The 13,998-nt window shown below is 32.9% G+C and overlaps 1 protein-coding gene across 1 annotated transcript; it reads left to right on the top strand.

The window, feature by feature from the left end:
- Nucleotides 1–1,149: 1,149 nt before the first annotated feature.
- LOC113401059 (putative phosphoenolpyruvate synthase) lies at nt 1,150–13,815 on the top strand. The gene is made up of 23 exons (XM_026640778.2): nt 1,150–1,395; nt 2,249–2,503; nt 3,217–3,385; nt 3,535–3,645; nt 3,945–4,187; nt 4,321–4,448; nt 4,546–4,707; nt 5,076–5,251; nt 6,022–6,170; nt 6,530–6,666; nt 6,860–7,001; nt 7,380–7,527; nt 8,081–8,347; nt 9,110–9,241; nt 9,407–9,556; nt 10,165–10,329; nt 10,507–10,723; nt 11,215–11,456; nt 11,607–11,755; nt 12,211–12,438; nt 12,820–13,009; nt 13,218–13,335; nt 13,603–13,815. Exons 1-23 carry the CDS (start codon nt 1,284–1,286, stop codon nt 13,764–13,766), a joined length of 3,954 nt encoding a protein of 1,317 aa, XP_026496563.2. The 5' UTR covers nt 1,150–1,283; the 3' UTR covers nt 13,767–13,815.
- The last annotated feature ends 183 nt before the right edge of the window (nt 13,816–13,998 follow it).

Below are 13,998 nucleotides of genomic sequence, written 5' to 3' on the forward strand. Positions count from 1 at the left end.
TAAATAAAACTCTTACTAAGATCTTAATTAAATAGTATAGAATATTGAATAAAATTGTTCAGTAAATCTGTAACAAGTTAATAAAAGTGGTAGCTTCACTCGGTGGTAGGGCTTGGTTGACGCCCTTCTTGGTAGATATCCCCCACTCATCATCATATTCTATTGCCATACAGCAGTACTCACTATTGTTTTTTTCCAGTTTGAAGGGTGAGTGAGCCAGTATAAGTACAGGCCCAAGGGACATAACATCTCAGTTCCTAAGGTTGGTTACTGAGATGGTAATTAAAAAAAAGTGTTAAAATATACAGATAGATTAATTAGATCATGTGTCTATGGAAAAATTTTGGCATATTTGATTAGATTTATTAAATTTAAGATTGTTGAATTGTATCTATGTATATTAACAGTAGGTACGCCAGAGAGCTGTATGTGAGTAGGATTTAGTATAACAGTTTCCAATATATATCGGATACAATTATTATGAGAATAAAGAATATACAAAATATGACTTTGATAATAATAAACAGTTAGGTATACCTCTTATGGTATGCTTTGAATAGCCTTCATTTTCTATCACCGAGACAGCACTCCGTAAAGTCCATTGATCACTCTGTATAATCTCTGTTGAGTTTTTTTGGTTTAGTTACTAAATACTGATTTTATAACCTAGCCTTCTGGCGTACCTACTGTCAATTATTATTGAAGCTCATGTCGCATCTAATCGAAGAATTAGACAGACAATTTCACTAATATGATATATTCCTAACAAAGCTATTCTTTCTTCTTACAAAGTGAACCTATTTTCGCTTAGCTTTGTTTTTTATTAAATGCATCTAGTAAATATTAACTATTAGAAAATGACATATATTGGTAAATATAAGAAAACGTAATATAAAAGTGAATCTTATCTTAGTTCATAGAGATGAAATATATCTGTACATTTTAATAAGTGTAGATACTGATTATGATAGAGAAGGACACGACATAGATTCTGAAAGTCGAAGAATAATCTTCTATTTGCAACAAAATCTTACAAAGTAAACACCTGGAAACAAGTTATTATTAAAAAAAATTAATTGACCTTATCATATTGAATATTATTGCGTTCAATCACTGATACACGACAAATTTATATCTACTTGTCCGCTTGCCGTCTACAATCATTATAAATCACATAATAGCTCTGCGTAGTTGTGTACGTAATGCTCGTTATTTGATAATCACAGCCCGGTTTCGCTAACCTTCAACAATTTACTATCAGAGTTGACATTACGACCATTTTCATGGATTTAATTGATATATTACTTCAAGCCGGTTTGTTTACTGCCACTGTAGTTGTTTACTTGATATTCATACGAAAGTCTTCAAATAGGAGAGGATTTTATCGAGAACCGGGTGAGTAGAATATATTAATAATAAATTTTATGATATCTTTGTAACTGCTAGTTTCGTAATATATATTGTTATACAAAGTTATTTAAATATAATATCAAATTAGACTTATCGCGCTGTTATGATTTTAATCTTCTTAATTTTTATCGATAGAATTAATATTTTTTGAACATTGAAATCTGGTATCTTGTTGATGTAATGTACTACACATTAGTTATAAGCTACCTTAGCAATAAAAATAAGTTTCTGTTTTAAGCTTTGTCATATATTTAATAAAAAAATATGAATAACAAATTGTGTATATAAATGAATATAGATTGTCAATTTTGAATATAATAAAATATAATTTGTAAACAATCCAGTAATAAATACAAAAAGAATAATCTAATTCTATCTTAAACCTAATAAACGAAAAAAATATAATTTTAATAAAATTAAAAAAAGGCACATTATACGGAAAAAAGAGCACTACAATCATACAAAACCAACAAGTTACTACATAAACTGTAAACTGAACAATGGCGTGATTTCAAAACAGGAGACTACTCAGCCCTAGGGTTTTGACCTCGACGCTGATTTTCATCAAAATCGTCCCTGCAGTTTTGAAGGAGTTAATTGACATACAAGTACATAAGAATAATAATAGAACTATTACGTTCATAATAGATTAGGCATAATATATTGTTCTTAAGTAAATTAGAATGGATTTTCTGAACAAAGAGCTCAATAAAAAAATGTTCATATTTTTTCTTAAAAACCTTAATTAATAAAGTGCGTTATTTTTAAAATTTTCCATTGTTAATTATGACTTCTAAACTATTTCTATAATCATGTATGTATATATTAATTTTTGTAGGATGGAATTACCCTTTGAAATTAATCCTGGCGCGATACGCCGTCAAACGTTGGAAGTCGCAATTACCAAAGAATAATTTGTATGAGACCCCTCGGCCTAATCAGACCGAGGGTTGTGATGAGATTTCATTACGGGCTTCTGCACCGGATGGTTCAGCAGTCCTATTGGGCATACGTAAACTGTGTGGAAGAAAACCTATTGCAGAGGTCACCGTTCACATTAAGTTAGCAGATGGGAGTTGTTATAAGCTGTTAGGTAAGTGTTTTTCCGCGCAGGACATATATGTTTAATTGATGGATGTATTGTTGTTTAATCTTATATGCATTTGCATTGGGGAAAAAGAAATATGTTATATTCCTTTTCGGAACAATCTACTTTCTGAAGCAATGGCATTACTTATATGCAATTGAAACCTATAAATTGCGATCCAAAAATGCTTGCTACTGTAAAGTGTAGTATAGCAAATACTGACAAAAAAATGGACTTTCAAAGAGTTAATTTTTCGAGTTAAGTTTAGTAGTAATAAATTAGAGTTAGTTAGTCAATTTGTCGTTGAATTCATAACACTCAAATTTTAATTCTTTACAATTGTGCTAGTAACACGTATTCTACTTACGTATTTGTGTCTATCTATCATTGTTTCGTGACTCCGATTGAGTTATAGGTATGAGTAAATGAATAATATTATTCAATATCATTTAAGAAGTTAAGATTTATGTTTTTTAATGCAAATCTTTTATTTAATTATTTTTTAACAAGCCTATCTAAACGTATGATTTAAAATATACATATATTTATAGTCTTTTATTATTTATTTAATAGACATACCGTTTAAACTATTCTGCTCAGTTGATTAGGAATCAAGTATGTACGTATCTGATTGAGTATGATGATTTTTAATTATTAACTTATAAAAAAAACAAAGTATTAGTCAATAGTCTTGGCACTTCTTATAATTACTGGTACAGAACATCCACAAACAGCAGTCAGCGAATGGGTGCATATGGATAAGGGATGGAGCGCGGGAGGACTAAAAATACAAGTGACAAAACATCTGGAACGCTTAAGAATTATTTACAATGGTATACTAAGAAGAACCGAGGATAACAAAACGCAGCATGTGAAATTTAATCTTTTGTAAGTGTGATTTATGATTAACTTTATATTATAATCAATACTGACGAGCGAGGACTGACGAATGTCAAAGATTTTTTTATAATATTTGTAACACGATGTCATTAATATTGTTGTTATTAAGAAATTTAAATATACTTTAACTTTTTTAGATGGGCGTCCGCAACGAGTGTGGTACAACATCCGAAAGATTGGAGCGAACAGCTTGCGGCGGAAACTCTGGGTCTAGAACGCTGGAGAGACGGAAATTGGTCACAATTGTTGTAGGTGTAATTTTAATATTTGTTTAACAAAACAAGAGACATAGATAGGGAGTACATAGAGAACGCAAATATGTTTGCGTAAACTTGTGATTTTTTTTGTTCGTTGAAAGAGTAGAATAAATAGAGAAAGAACACACTAGTGTTGTTCTTGTACTAGACTTGTTGTTCAGTGAAAGGAAGCTGTCGCCGAAATCAGTCTCGAACCTGCTATACTTAATATAGTTACATATTTATATATTCTTAATAATTACTATTTCAAAAATCCTTAGCGTTGTACAAATAGGTAATTTTTTCCATAGAAACAGTTGTGGTAAGGGTTCTGGTAGCTGGATGCAGTGGGGTGCATTGCAAGGTCGTTTTCAATCATTCAATGCTGATGGAGTAATCGAAAGAAATGAATATCTTCGTTTAAGAGGAGTCAGAGAGAGAAGTTGGGCACTTAGTTATAAAGAAATAAGACGTACTATCACTGTGACAGTGGCGGCCCGAGACGGAACAGCCGTTCAAATACGAGGAGTATCTTATCATAATAATTTTACACAGTAAGTATACGAGATATATCTTTGGCCAGTTATTCCTTTAATGCGAATAATAACCATGAAATTTATGTTTAAAGAAAGTTATATATATATTTTTTAATTGTTTATATTCCACCCAACATTTATTTATTTACAGATGCATTTCAGGAAGCGTGAGATTACCGAATTTTATGGTGAAAAGTGTAACTTCATCGGATTTAATTATGTCAGATTTTTGTGAGAATGCGAATGGAATACCTAATACGTACACAATTAACGTAAGCAGTAAGTCACATTTTCACAAATATGAAATTCTTGTTATTTTGATCATAAGTCATACTGATTGTCGTATTTGATTTGCCAATTGCCTTTACTTTTCCAGCTGCAAATGATCGCAACTTAAAAGTTATCCTTCGGATTAATAAAGACGGGGGGCGCTTGATCACGGGTCCGGATCAGCACGAGATAGTATATCGTACAGTCAATATCAGTATCAACGGCGAACACGGCACTGGTATTCTAGAGTTGGGATATGAAACATTAGGTAGGTTGGTATAAATAATTCTTAACGTAGGCGATACAATAGTAGATTTAGTAGCCTATTGAATAAGATGATAAGTAATGAGATATCGAATAATCTTACTGCAATTTAAGATAGCAGTCTTCTTATTACCATTGCATAAACTAGTACAATCACAATAAATTGATGCAACTATAAGGTAATATAACAGTTGTCAGTTGTCAGTAACTCAAGTGTCTTTTAAAGCTATATCAAATAGGAAAATTGAGTAAATATAAACTTATTATTTGAGCTGGTCTCTAAACATTATGGGCTTAGGTGCTAACGAAAAATATCATGCAAATATGTTGTTGTCATTCAAGGATTTTAAAAATGTAAACAAATTATTTTAGCTCCAAATCCAGTGAACCATCTCAAGCCATTGCCTGTTTTGAAGTGTCTGACCGAAAAGGAGGCGGGCGAGGCTGGTCACTGCGCGTCGTTCGAAGAGAGCGCCGCGTTTTGTACCAACTATGTGGGGGGCAAGGGTGCCTCACTCGCACTCTTAGCTTCAGTACAAACAGAACAGGTAATAATACCACCCTGGCTAAGCCAGTGAGGTTAACTACGTTTTTATTTTTATTTATTGGTAAATGCAAGCGGTTTTCAATTATTGTAGCATTCGATTTTTTTTTCTTAAATAGTTGTCTAACCTTAATAACATCAGTACTGCTATCCTCCAATAAAACTTCGTAATTTGGTTAAATTGGTAATCATAATCAAACATATTTTAGAGTGGTAGACACTCAGAATACCTACCCTATACTTAATCACCTTCGATTAAGTATAGGGTAGGTCGAATTACTAATAATTGTGAAACGAAACTAATAGCATCTGGAAAACAATTCGAAAATCATTTTTAGAATGAAGACATAACATTTTAAGAGTGAAGCAACCATTTGTTTTTTACAGTAAATTCAATAACACTTCCCTAGCTGCCACAACCAGTATTCGCGTCGACATTTCGAGTTTCGTTTAGTTTGTTTGTGGGTAATTGCAAACTAAAGCCAAAGCTAAATTGGTTTAAAAATAGGTTTGGCAGAAATTCGGCCTCATAATAGTTCTGGTCTTATTTCTAAGCGGGAATTCCCTTGTACCAGCTTCTCCCATTTGATTGCATTTAACGTAGAGTGACTCGAAATGTCGACAGCTGATCGCTGAATTCCACAATTGGACATTGCACTAGAATTCCAAATTCCATCTACACATTCGCGTTGTCCGGATATCCAAAACAGAGCGCCATGTCATCCATTCATCCATCAGACCGTTGCCACATATTAAATTAAAAAAAACTTGCAGGGATACCGCGTTCCTCCAGGGTTTTGTATTACGACAAAAGCATTCAACAAACATTTAGAAGCCAATCCTGGTATCAAAAAAGCGATTAGTGAAATTGAAGCTGACAATGACAACTATGAGGAAACTAAGTTTAAAGAAAAATGTGAGAAGTAAGTACCAATTTTTATTAGTTTGATATTTTTCTCATTATAAAGTAATAATTTTATTTGGTAGATAGTATTTTTGGCAAAAATATTAACTAAGGTTTGTGAAATTTGATGCTAGAAAATTTTATTTTTATTCTTTATCGATTCATCTTTTGGTGTTTAATAATAAACACATCAGAAAGACACCTGCATTATTCGAAATAAATTGCTTACTAGCTAGATAAATATGGAAATTGCCAAACGGTCACCGAACCACGTGACTAATTAATGTTCGTAGAATTTTGATTGTCTAAATAATTTATCTTTAATTATATACCTTTGTCTTCATTTTAATGATCGTTGATGTTTTTTTTGTATTTTAGGGCGTATAATCTATTTATTTCTACGGCAATAGTTGAAGATGTAAAGGATAATATATTGGTCTATCTCAGTGAATTGAAAAAGAAAGCTGCTGCCCAAAATCTCGGAGACAAACTAAGATTCGCAGTAAGATCGTCGGGTAATATTATCGTTCTATGTTATTTAATATCAGAAAGAAACAAAAAATAGGCTTAATTAGCATCCAAGGGGCTGATATTTTTCGGAAAGTTTTCTTATATGAAATTACAATAATAAAAATATAATCTAAAAACATTTGCTATACTTGTTTTTTTCAATTAAGCCTTTTAATATAATTTAACTAAATTTTGCAGCGGTCGGTGAAGACAGCGAAGCGCTATCCGCCGCTGGACAAAATGATACGATTCTTGGTTGTGTGAGCGATGACGACGTGCTGCGTGGAGTGCAACGGTGCTGGGCGTCCATGTTCGCATTCACAAGTGCATACTATCGCCGGTAAAATTAATCTGTTACTGTTTAAATTCCGTAACAATAGAAAACTTTTAAGAAAACATCAATGTTATGGCATTACCGACAACGACTACAGCTATTACGGATACAATAAAAGTAACGTATTTAAGTCAAATTATGCTGTTAGTTGTAACTACAAGGAAAAGAGGTGGTGAAACCCTAAAACGGTTATTTTATTGAAGTGTTTCTAAATTCGATACATTTTGCTATTACATGATGCTTGCATCCTTGCCACAATGCCACGCGCTTATAATTTATACAGTAACTATTTTTAATTCATATTTTTATATATTTAAGGATTGTCAATAATTTTTATAGAATTATTTGAATATCATATCGTCATTGTAATTTGTTGTGCAACAGACAGAACGGTCAAGTGTGTGAATGTGCGGGTGGCGTGGTGGTGCAAGTGCTGGTGGCGCCACGTACGGCCGGCGTCATGTTCACAGCGCATCCGCAGCAGGGCGACCCCACCAGGCTGTTGCTCACCGCCAATTACGGCCTGGGAGAGGCGAGTAGCTCACTGCATTCGTCGCGACTGATTTACTTCATACTAGCGACCCGCCCCGGCTTCGTCATTAGACAATGCAAACCACTATGTTTAAATCTGTAATATCTTCGAAAATATGAATTTAAATTACTTGCTGTAAAGGGCAATATTGATTTATATGAAATATTTAAAGAACGTAATTGGATAGATTGTATTGCTTAAAATCGCTTCGTAAATAAGCTATTATTTCTCGTAAAAAGTAAAGGTTAGAAATGATTATTGTGGGTTATCCCTAAAAGATAGACATATACCATCGCGATTTTTTTCATTACTTTGACTTTACCAGTGTTTCTCACTATGTTATGCATGTATAATACATATAAACCTCCCTCTTGAATATTAATTCTGTTAAAAAAAACCGCATCAAAATCCGTTGCGTAGTTTTAAAGATCTAAGCATACATAGAGGCAGACAGCGGGAAGCGACTATGTTTTATAATATGTAGTGAAGATAACAATTTTGTAATTTATAATTTAAGCAATTAATAAAAAAATAAACTATAATTTATTTTTAGAGTGTGGTGTCGGGATCCGTTGAACCAGACACGGTTATTGTGAGGCGCGAGTTAGACGGGAAACTCTCAATAGCACAGCTCAATCTTGGGTCGAAAACCCATAAAGTTACTACGAGCGAAAATGGCGTTACTACGACAAACGTATCTGAACACGAAAAAAATATGCCTTGCTTGTCCGAGTCTGAGATATTCAGATTGGCTCGGTTTGGCATATCCCAAGAGAAACTGTGGGGCGTTGCAAGAGATATAGAATGGGCGATATACAATGTAAGCATACTTTATAAAATAATTTACGAGGTTCAGCTATTATATATTGGAATGACGATAGTTTTCAAAATGCCTACTTCAAAATTTAACACTTTTTTTTATGTATCCGTTATATGGTAGTCAGTCGAATGTAAATAAACTCAGTAGCCAGACGGATTACTTATTCTCTATCTATAATATATTTCAGATAATTGCTTTTCTGCTGGCAACTTTAGTTTATCAGTTATTACTCTTATAATAAATATATGTCATCATAGTGGAACAGAGAATAATGAAGTTTTACCGTTTGAAAGTAAAACTATTGTTTGGAAGCAAAGTTAGCGATCGTTTTTATTTCATAGAAATAAAATAATTGTTGGTGTAAGTGATCACTTATCACGAGGTGGCTGTTTGCTTGCCTCTCTTCCTATTCTAATCTACCTTTCACTTGTGTTACATTTTATACTAGCTACCTGTACTGGCTTCACACGGGTACAATAACGGGAGACCAAACAACTTTGAGATTAAAGAACAAACATAAAAAGAAAAATTTTCCTTTTTCTCGACTGCAAAAATTTCAATTCTCGGCTATTCTCTACTATAATATACATATAAACGTTCCTTTTGAATATTTAATATTGAATTCTATTTATTGAAATGCTATTACATTATTTATGAAAGCCGCAGGAAACTCCGTTACGTAGTTTAAAAGATCTAAACGTATAGACGACCAGAAGCGACTATGTTTTATACTACATAGAGATGACTTGTTTTATTTTTCAGGATGATATATTTTTGCTTCAAGCGCGGCCGATCACTTCTCTAGAGCGATGGACAGAAGAGGAACTCTTGCATGAACTTGACTTTCCTATTATGGCCGATGATGAACTAGTCACGTTCGCTAACACCGGCGAGGTACCTTAACACAAGAAGCATTTTTCATAACCACATATTAAATTGATGGCAAAAATTTAGAAATGATATTGAATTTACTTTATTAATAGTACAGAACTGTAACCGCTGTAAAACGCAGAGTGTAATTTATAACGTATATTAATTATTATATTAAACAATATTCAGGTTCTACCGAAGCCACTTACAGCATTAAGTTATGACGTTGTATTTTTACCACTCGAAAAAGGCGTGAGCTCTTTGATACGAACGAACGGTGACGGCTATGATAAGAATATTATTGTTACACACGGCAGGTGTGCTTTGGCGTCATATAATGTAAGTATTAATGAAATGTTAACAGAGTAATTATAAAGAAATATGAGAACTAAAAAGAAAATTATGAGGTTAAGATCTTTATATATATATATATATATCTTTTCTCATAAGAACTTTACTTAAAATGAGATTAAAATTAATAATATAATAATAATAATATTTTTTTAAAATAATTAATAGCTAGTTAAATACACAACATTGAATTTGGAAGAATATTATGATTATTTTGGAATAAAGGAAATTAAATAATTAATATACAAGGTTATTGGTAATTCGACGTATTCCCGTTAGGAGGTAATAGGGGTGACTATTTGCAATCATTTTAACCCCCATATGCATTATCCAAAAGTGAACCATTTTTGAGTTATCGCGTTTTTTAGATTTTTTCAAAATAAGTCAAAAATGCAACTTACAACAAAATTTATTAAAAAAAAAGTATCAATTAAAATTTATTATATGTTCACATGAGTGAAATCCGATTTGAAAACGCTCGTCAAGCCATTCTTACATAATCGTTTCGCGTGGTACCATAGCCTAATTGCTTAAAAGATCATTGATAATAATTATCTTAAACATTTATTTATATTTTATAAATGCACGGGTCATAGGCAGTGTACCGCCGAGTACCAAAGAAGATGGATGTGAATATTCGCATGTTAGAAATGGCATTACACGGCCACAAGGTAGCGGACAAAGAGATTTTCAACACAGCCTTGCAAAGAAGGCGACCTCAAGTCACGGATAAACTTTTCGTTATATTTGATATGTTGAAGGTAATTAATTAATTATTATTATTTTATATTTTAGTAAACTACATAATTAACCTTATGCTAAGAGGTTATATAATAAATTTTAAATTCATTGATTTAATTGAAAGGTTTGAATTTTAACCATAATAATATTGTTCAAAGATATATATTTAATTTTGAGTAAAATATTCCATTTTTTAGACTTTAGCAACTTCAAAATGGGTCATGGATGAGACGATCAAGAGCGTAAACGTTATGAACCTTAATGTGGATACAGATGACCCTATTGTATTATTAGATACCATCATTGGAGCAGAGGGCGACATGTACCAGTACATGAAGAACCACGGCTCTACGAGCTGTGCGAGTACATTCAGTCAATTCATTGCTATGACAGTTTTGTTAGAAGGAAAATCAGGTAACCATATCTAATTTATTCGTAAGTTAAATTTTTAATTTATTGAATATAGGTAAACATACTGGAAAATAGGCTATCTGGTGGTAAGTGGTCACAACGGTCCATAATTATTGGTATTGTAAGAAAATATTAACTATCCCTTACATTGTCCCGACGCCACTAACCTTGGGAGTTGAAATGTCATGGCTCTTGTGACAGACCCTTCAAGTCCGAACACAATAATACTAAGTATCGCTGTTTGGGGTTAGAAAGTTTGATAAGTTGGCAGTACCTACCCAGATGGCCTTGTTCAAAGCCCCCCATCAAGTCATTGAATATTTATATGAAATGAATAATATATTCATTATTACTTAATTTGATTTACGTTGCTTATTAAAGGATTTTCAAACTAAGTCCAGCATCACTTGTTGTAGACTGGAGTTTGAAGACTATGGTTCCTATTAATATCACGTTTAGCTAAAAATAATAAACATCAACATTTGATCCACTAGATTTTACACCCGAAGAATGCAATGAAATTAGTACGTTGCTTAGTTCAGGAGATGTTCTGTCGGCTGAAGTACCAAATGAACTCGATAAATTAGTTCGAAAACTGGATAAACTTGGAAGATTACAAGAATTCAGAGAACAAAATCCTCAAAATGCTTTAACTTGGTTAAAAAACAATGTTCCACGGGTTTACAATGATGTATGTAACTTTTTGGATCAACACGGCCACAGAGCTATCATGGAAGTAGGTATTATTTTGTTCGTTTTCGTAAATTGTTTTACTTTTAGTTCTGTTTTAGATCTCAAAAGTTTCAAGGATAAAATATGTTATATTATTCTTGAATACTTCTTTTTATCTGTTTGTACTGAGCATGTTTTCTTTGAATTATTTCAGTTTGATCTATCAACAAAACCATGGTCATTGGTACCAGAAGATTTAATGAAAGTGCTCATGCAAATGCGTCCATCAAATGGAGACGTACAACAGAAGAATAGTGATGACATTATTGCTTCTCTAAAGACTCCAAAAAAATCAAGCACGAGGTTAATATCTTTGTAAAATAAAATAAAATACTTTAACGATCAATAAATCCGCAATATAAAGATATATTCTGATGAAATATTACTTAAGCTAAGTAGATATAAAAACAGCTTAATAGGTATAAAATAGAGCATGTAAAAATTGCTCACAGCTAAAATTGTCTGCATAATTGTAAACTATTGAAACGAACAGATTTGAAATTAATCGTTGCTATTCGGCTAGGCATTCGAAATGTACACTATTCGCATATAAAATATGAAAACACACGAAACATGTATATTTTTAAATGCATAATTACGTGAAACGATATAAATAATCTGTCTATTACACGAAAGCAGGGTAACAAATATATTTATCGAATTTTCACATTCGTGATACGTGCACATGTTATCTTATATCCCAGAACAGTTACTAGTTTCTAAGAAATGGTTTAACCTTGACGACGGTGAATCGGCAGGTCCGTGCTGCGCTGGGTGGTGCCGCTATGCCATCGCGCAGTGCGGCACCGCGAGGCCACCAAGGCGCACTTGATCCTCGCCGTGCACAAGCTGCGGTTGGCGACGCGGCGGCTCGCGCGTCTGCTAGAGCGTCGCTGGCTACTGCCACGCGCAGACCTCATCTACTACTTCAGGGTGCACGAACTCCGGGAATATGTGGCAACGAGGGATCCCGTCTTACTGAGAAAGTAAGCTCATTGAAATTTAAGGACATATATTTTTATACAATTCCGTACGCGTAGCCAAACTCGTTCTGTTGCTCCCATTTGGCCTCTGAAACTTCGAAACAATTGATAGGTTCCCTAATTTGGTTTAAAATATTAAAGACGCTAGAAAGATATAAATAATTCTCAGCAAAAGATTAACAAGATTAACGTTTCCTTTATGTCTACCTAATATTAAACAAACTCAACTTGTCTGTTTCGTATATTCCCTATTATTTAATGGAAATAACGAAGCCTTTAGAACTATTTTAAACTTGCAGTATCGTTATTGCGTTATTATAATATACAGAAACTGTAATTTACGTACTACAACATAATCTTTAATAAACTTTCTTTTTTTTTTAGAGCAATTCAACGACATCAGTTTTATCCGTCGTGGTGCAAACTGAAATTTTCCGAAATTCACAAGGGCTGGCCAAAACCTCTTACCTTCGAAGGTCCAAAAATTACTACTGGCGAAGTGAAAATGAAAGCTACTTCCGTATGTGGAGGGGATGTTATTGCGAGAGCTTGCGTCATTAGAGATCTTTCAGAGGTAATTCAAAAAAAATAATCACATCTCCACCACCACAGGAAATTTGGTAAATCGTGTGATTTTGCGCAACAACCTAAGCTGAAGCTCATTTGAAAACTGTTTTGTTGTTGTTGAAAACCATATTACATATACAATTAAAAAACTGATTACATATTGTGTTGTTTTAAAGTGAATGGAGTACCAAATAATATTTGTTATACATCAACAGATAAACACACTACAACAGGGCGACGTACTAATAACACATTCTACGGATATAGGATGGTCACCCTACTTCCCCTTGTTATCGGGAATTATTACGGAGCTTGGAGGACTCATTTCACACGGTATTTTAAATCTAATAAAAATATTAAAAACGTGATTATATTTCACTCTTCAAACTTTTGAGAGTAGGTTATATACAATAGGTAATAAACAAAGAATCCCATATAAAAAATATTTTAAAAACTGTCGTCTGTTCTTCTTCGTTACAAAATATAAGTGCTCAGACAATTGTTTCAGTAATATTCTCTTTTAAGTAATTTTCTCAGTATTATTTTATCATAATTGCTTATTTTCCCCTTTTAATACATAATCAATTGTGATATTAATAGGAGCAGTCATAGCCCGCGAGTATGGTTTGCCTTGTATTGTGGGCGCCACGATGGCCACGGAGCTTTTCAAAACCGGGGATACGATTCGACTATCTGGTTTCGAGGGAGTTGTAGAAAAGGTCAGCGTTTTGGATGAAGCCGAAAGCAACACAAAGAAAGTGTGATATTTTAAAAATTAGACACCTCAAATAGGTTTCTATGCTTATGTTACTCTACGGAATACATTGACATTTATGTGAATCACTAGTGTTTATTTGATAAAAAATATATAGAAATATAATCATAAAATGTTTATTAATTTAAAAACCTAAAAGTTCATAAACATTATCAAAATGATACAACAAAATTAATAGACAAATTTACGAAACGTACATAACACATATATTCCAAATTTGG

This window comes from Vanessa tameamea, chromosome 2 (assembly GCF_037043105.1).
Source record: "Vanessa tameamea isolate UH-Manoa-2023 chromosome 2, ilVanTame1 primary haplotype, whole genome shotgun sequence".
Taxonomy (NCBI): Eukaryota; Metazoa; Arthropoda; class Insecta; order Lepidoptera; family Nymphalidae; genus Vanessa; species Vanessa tameamea.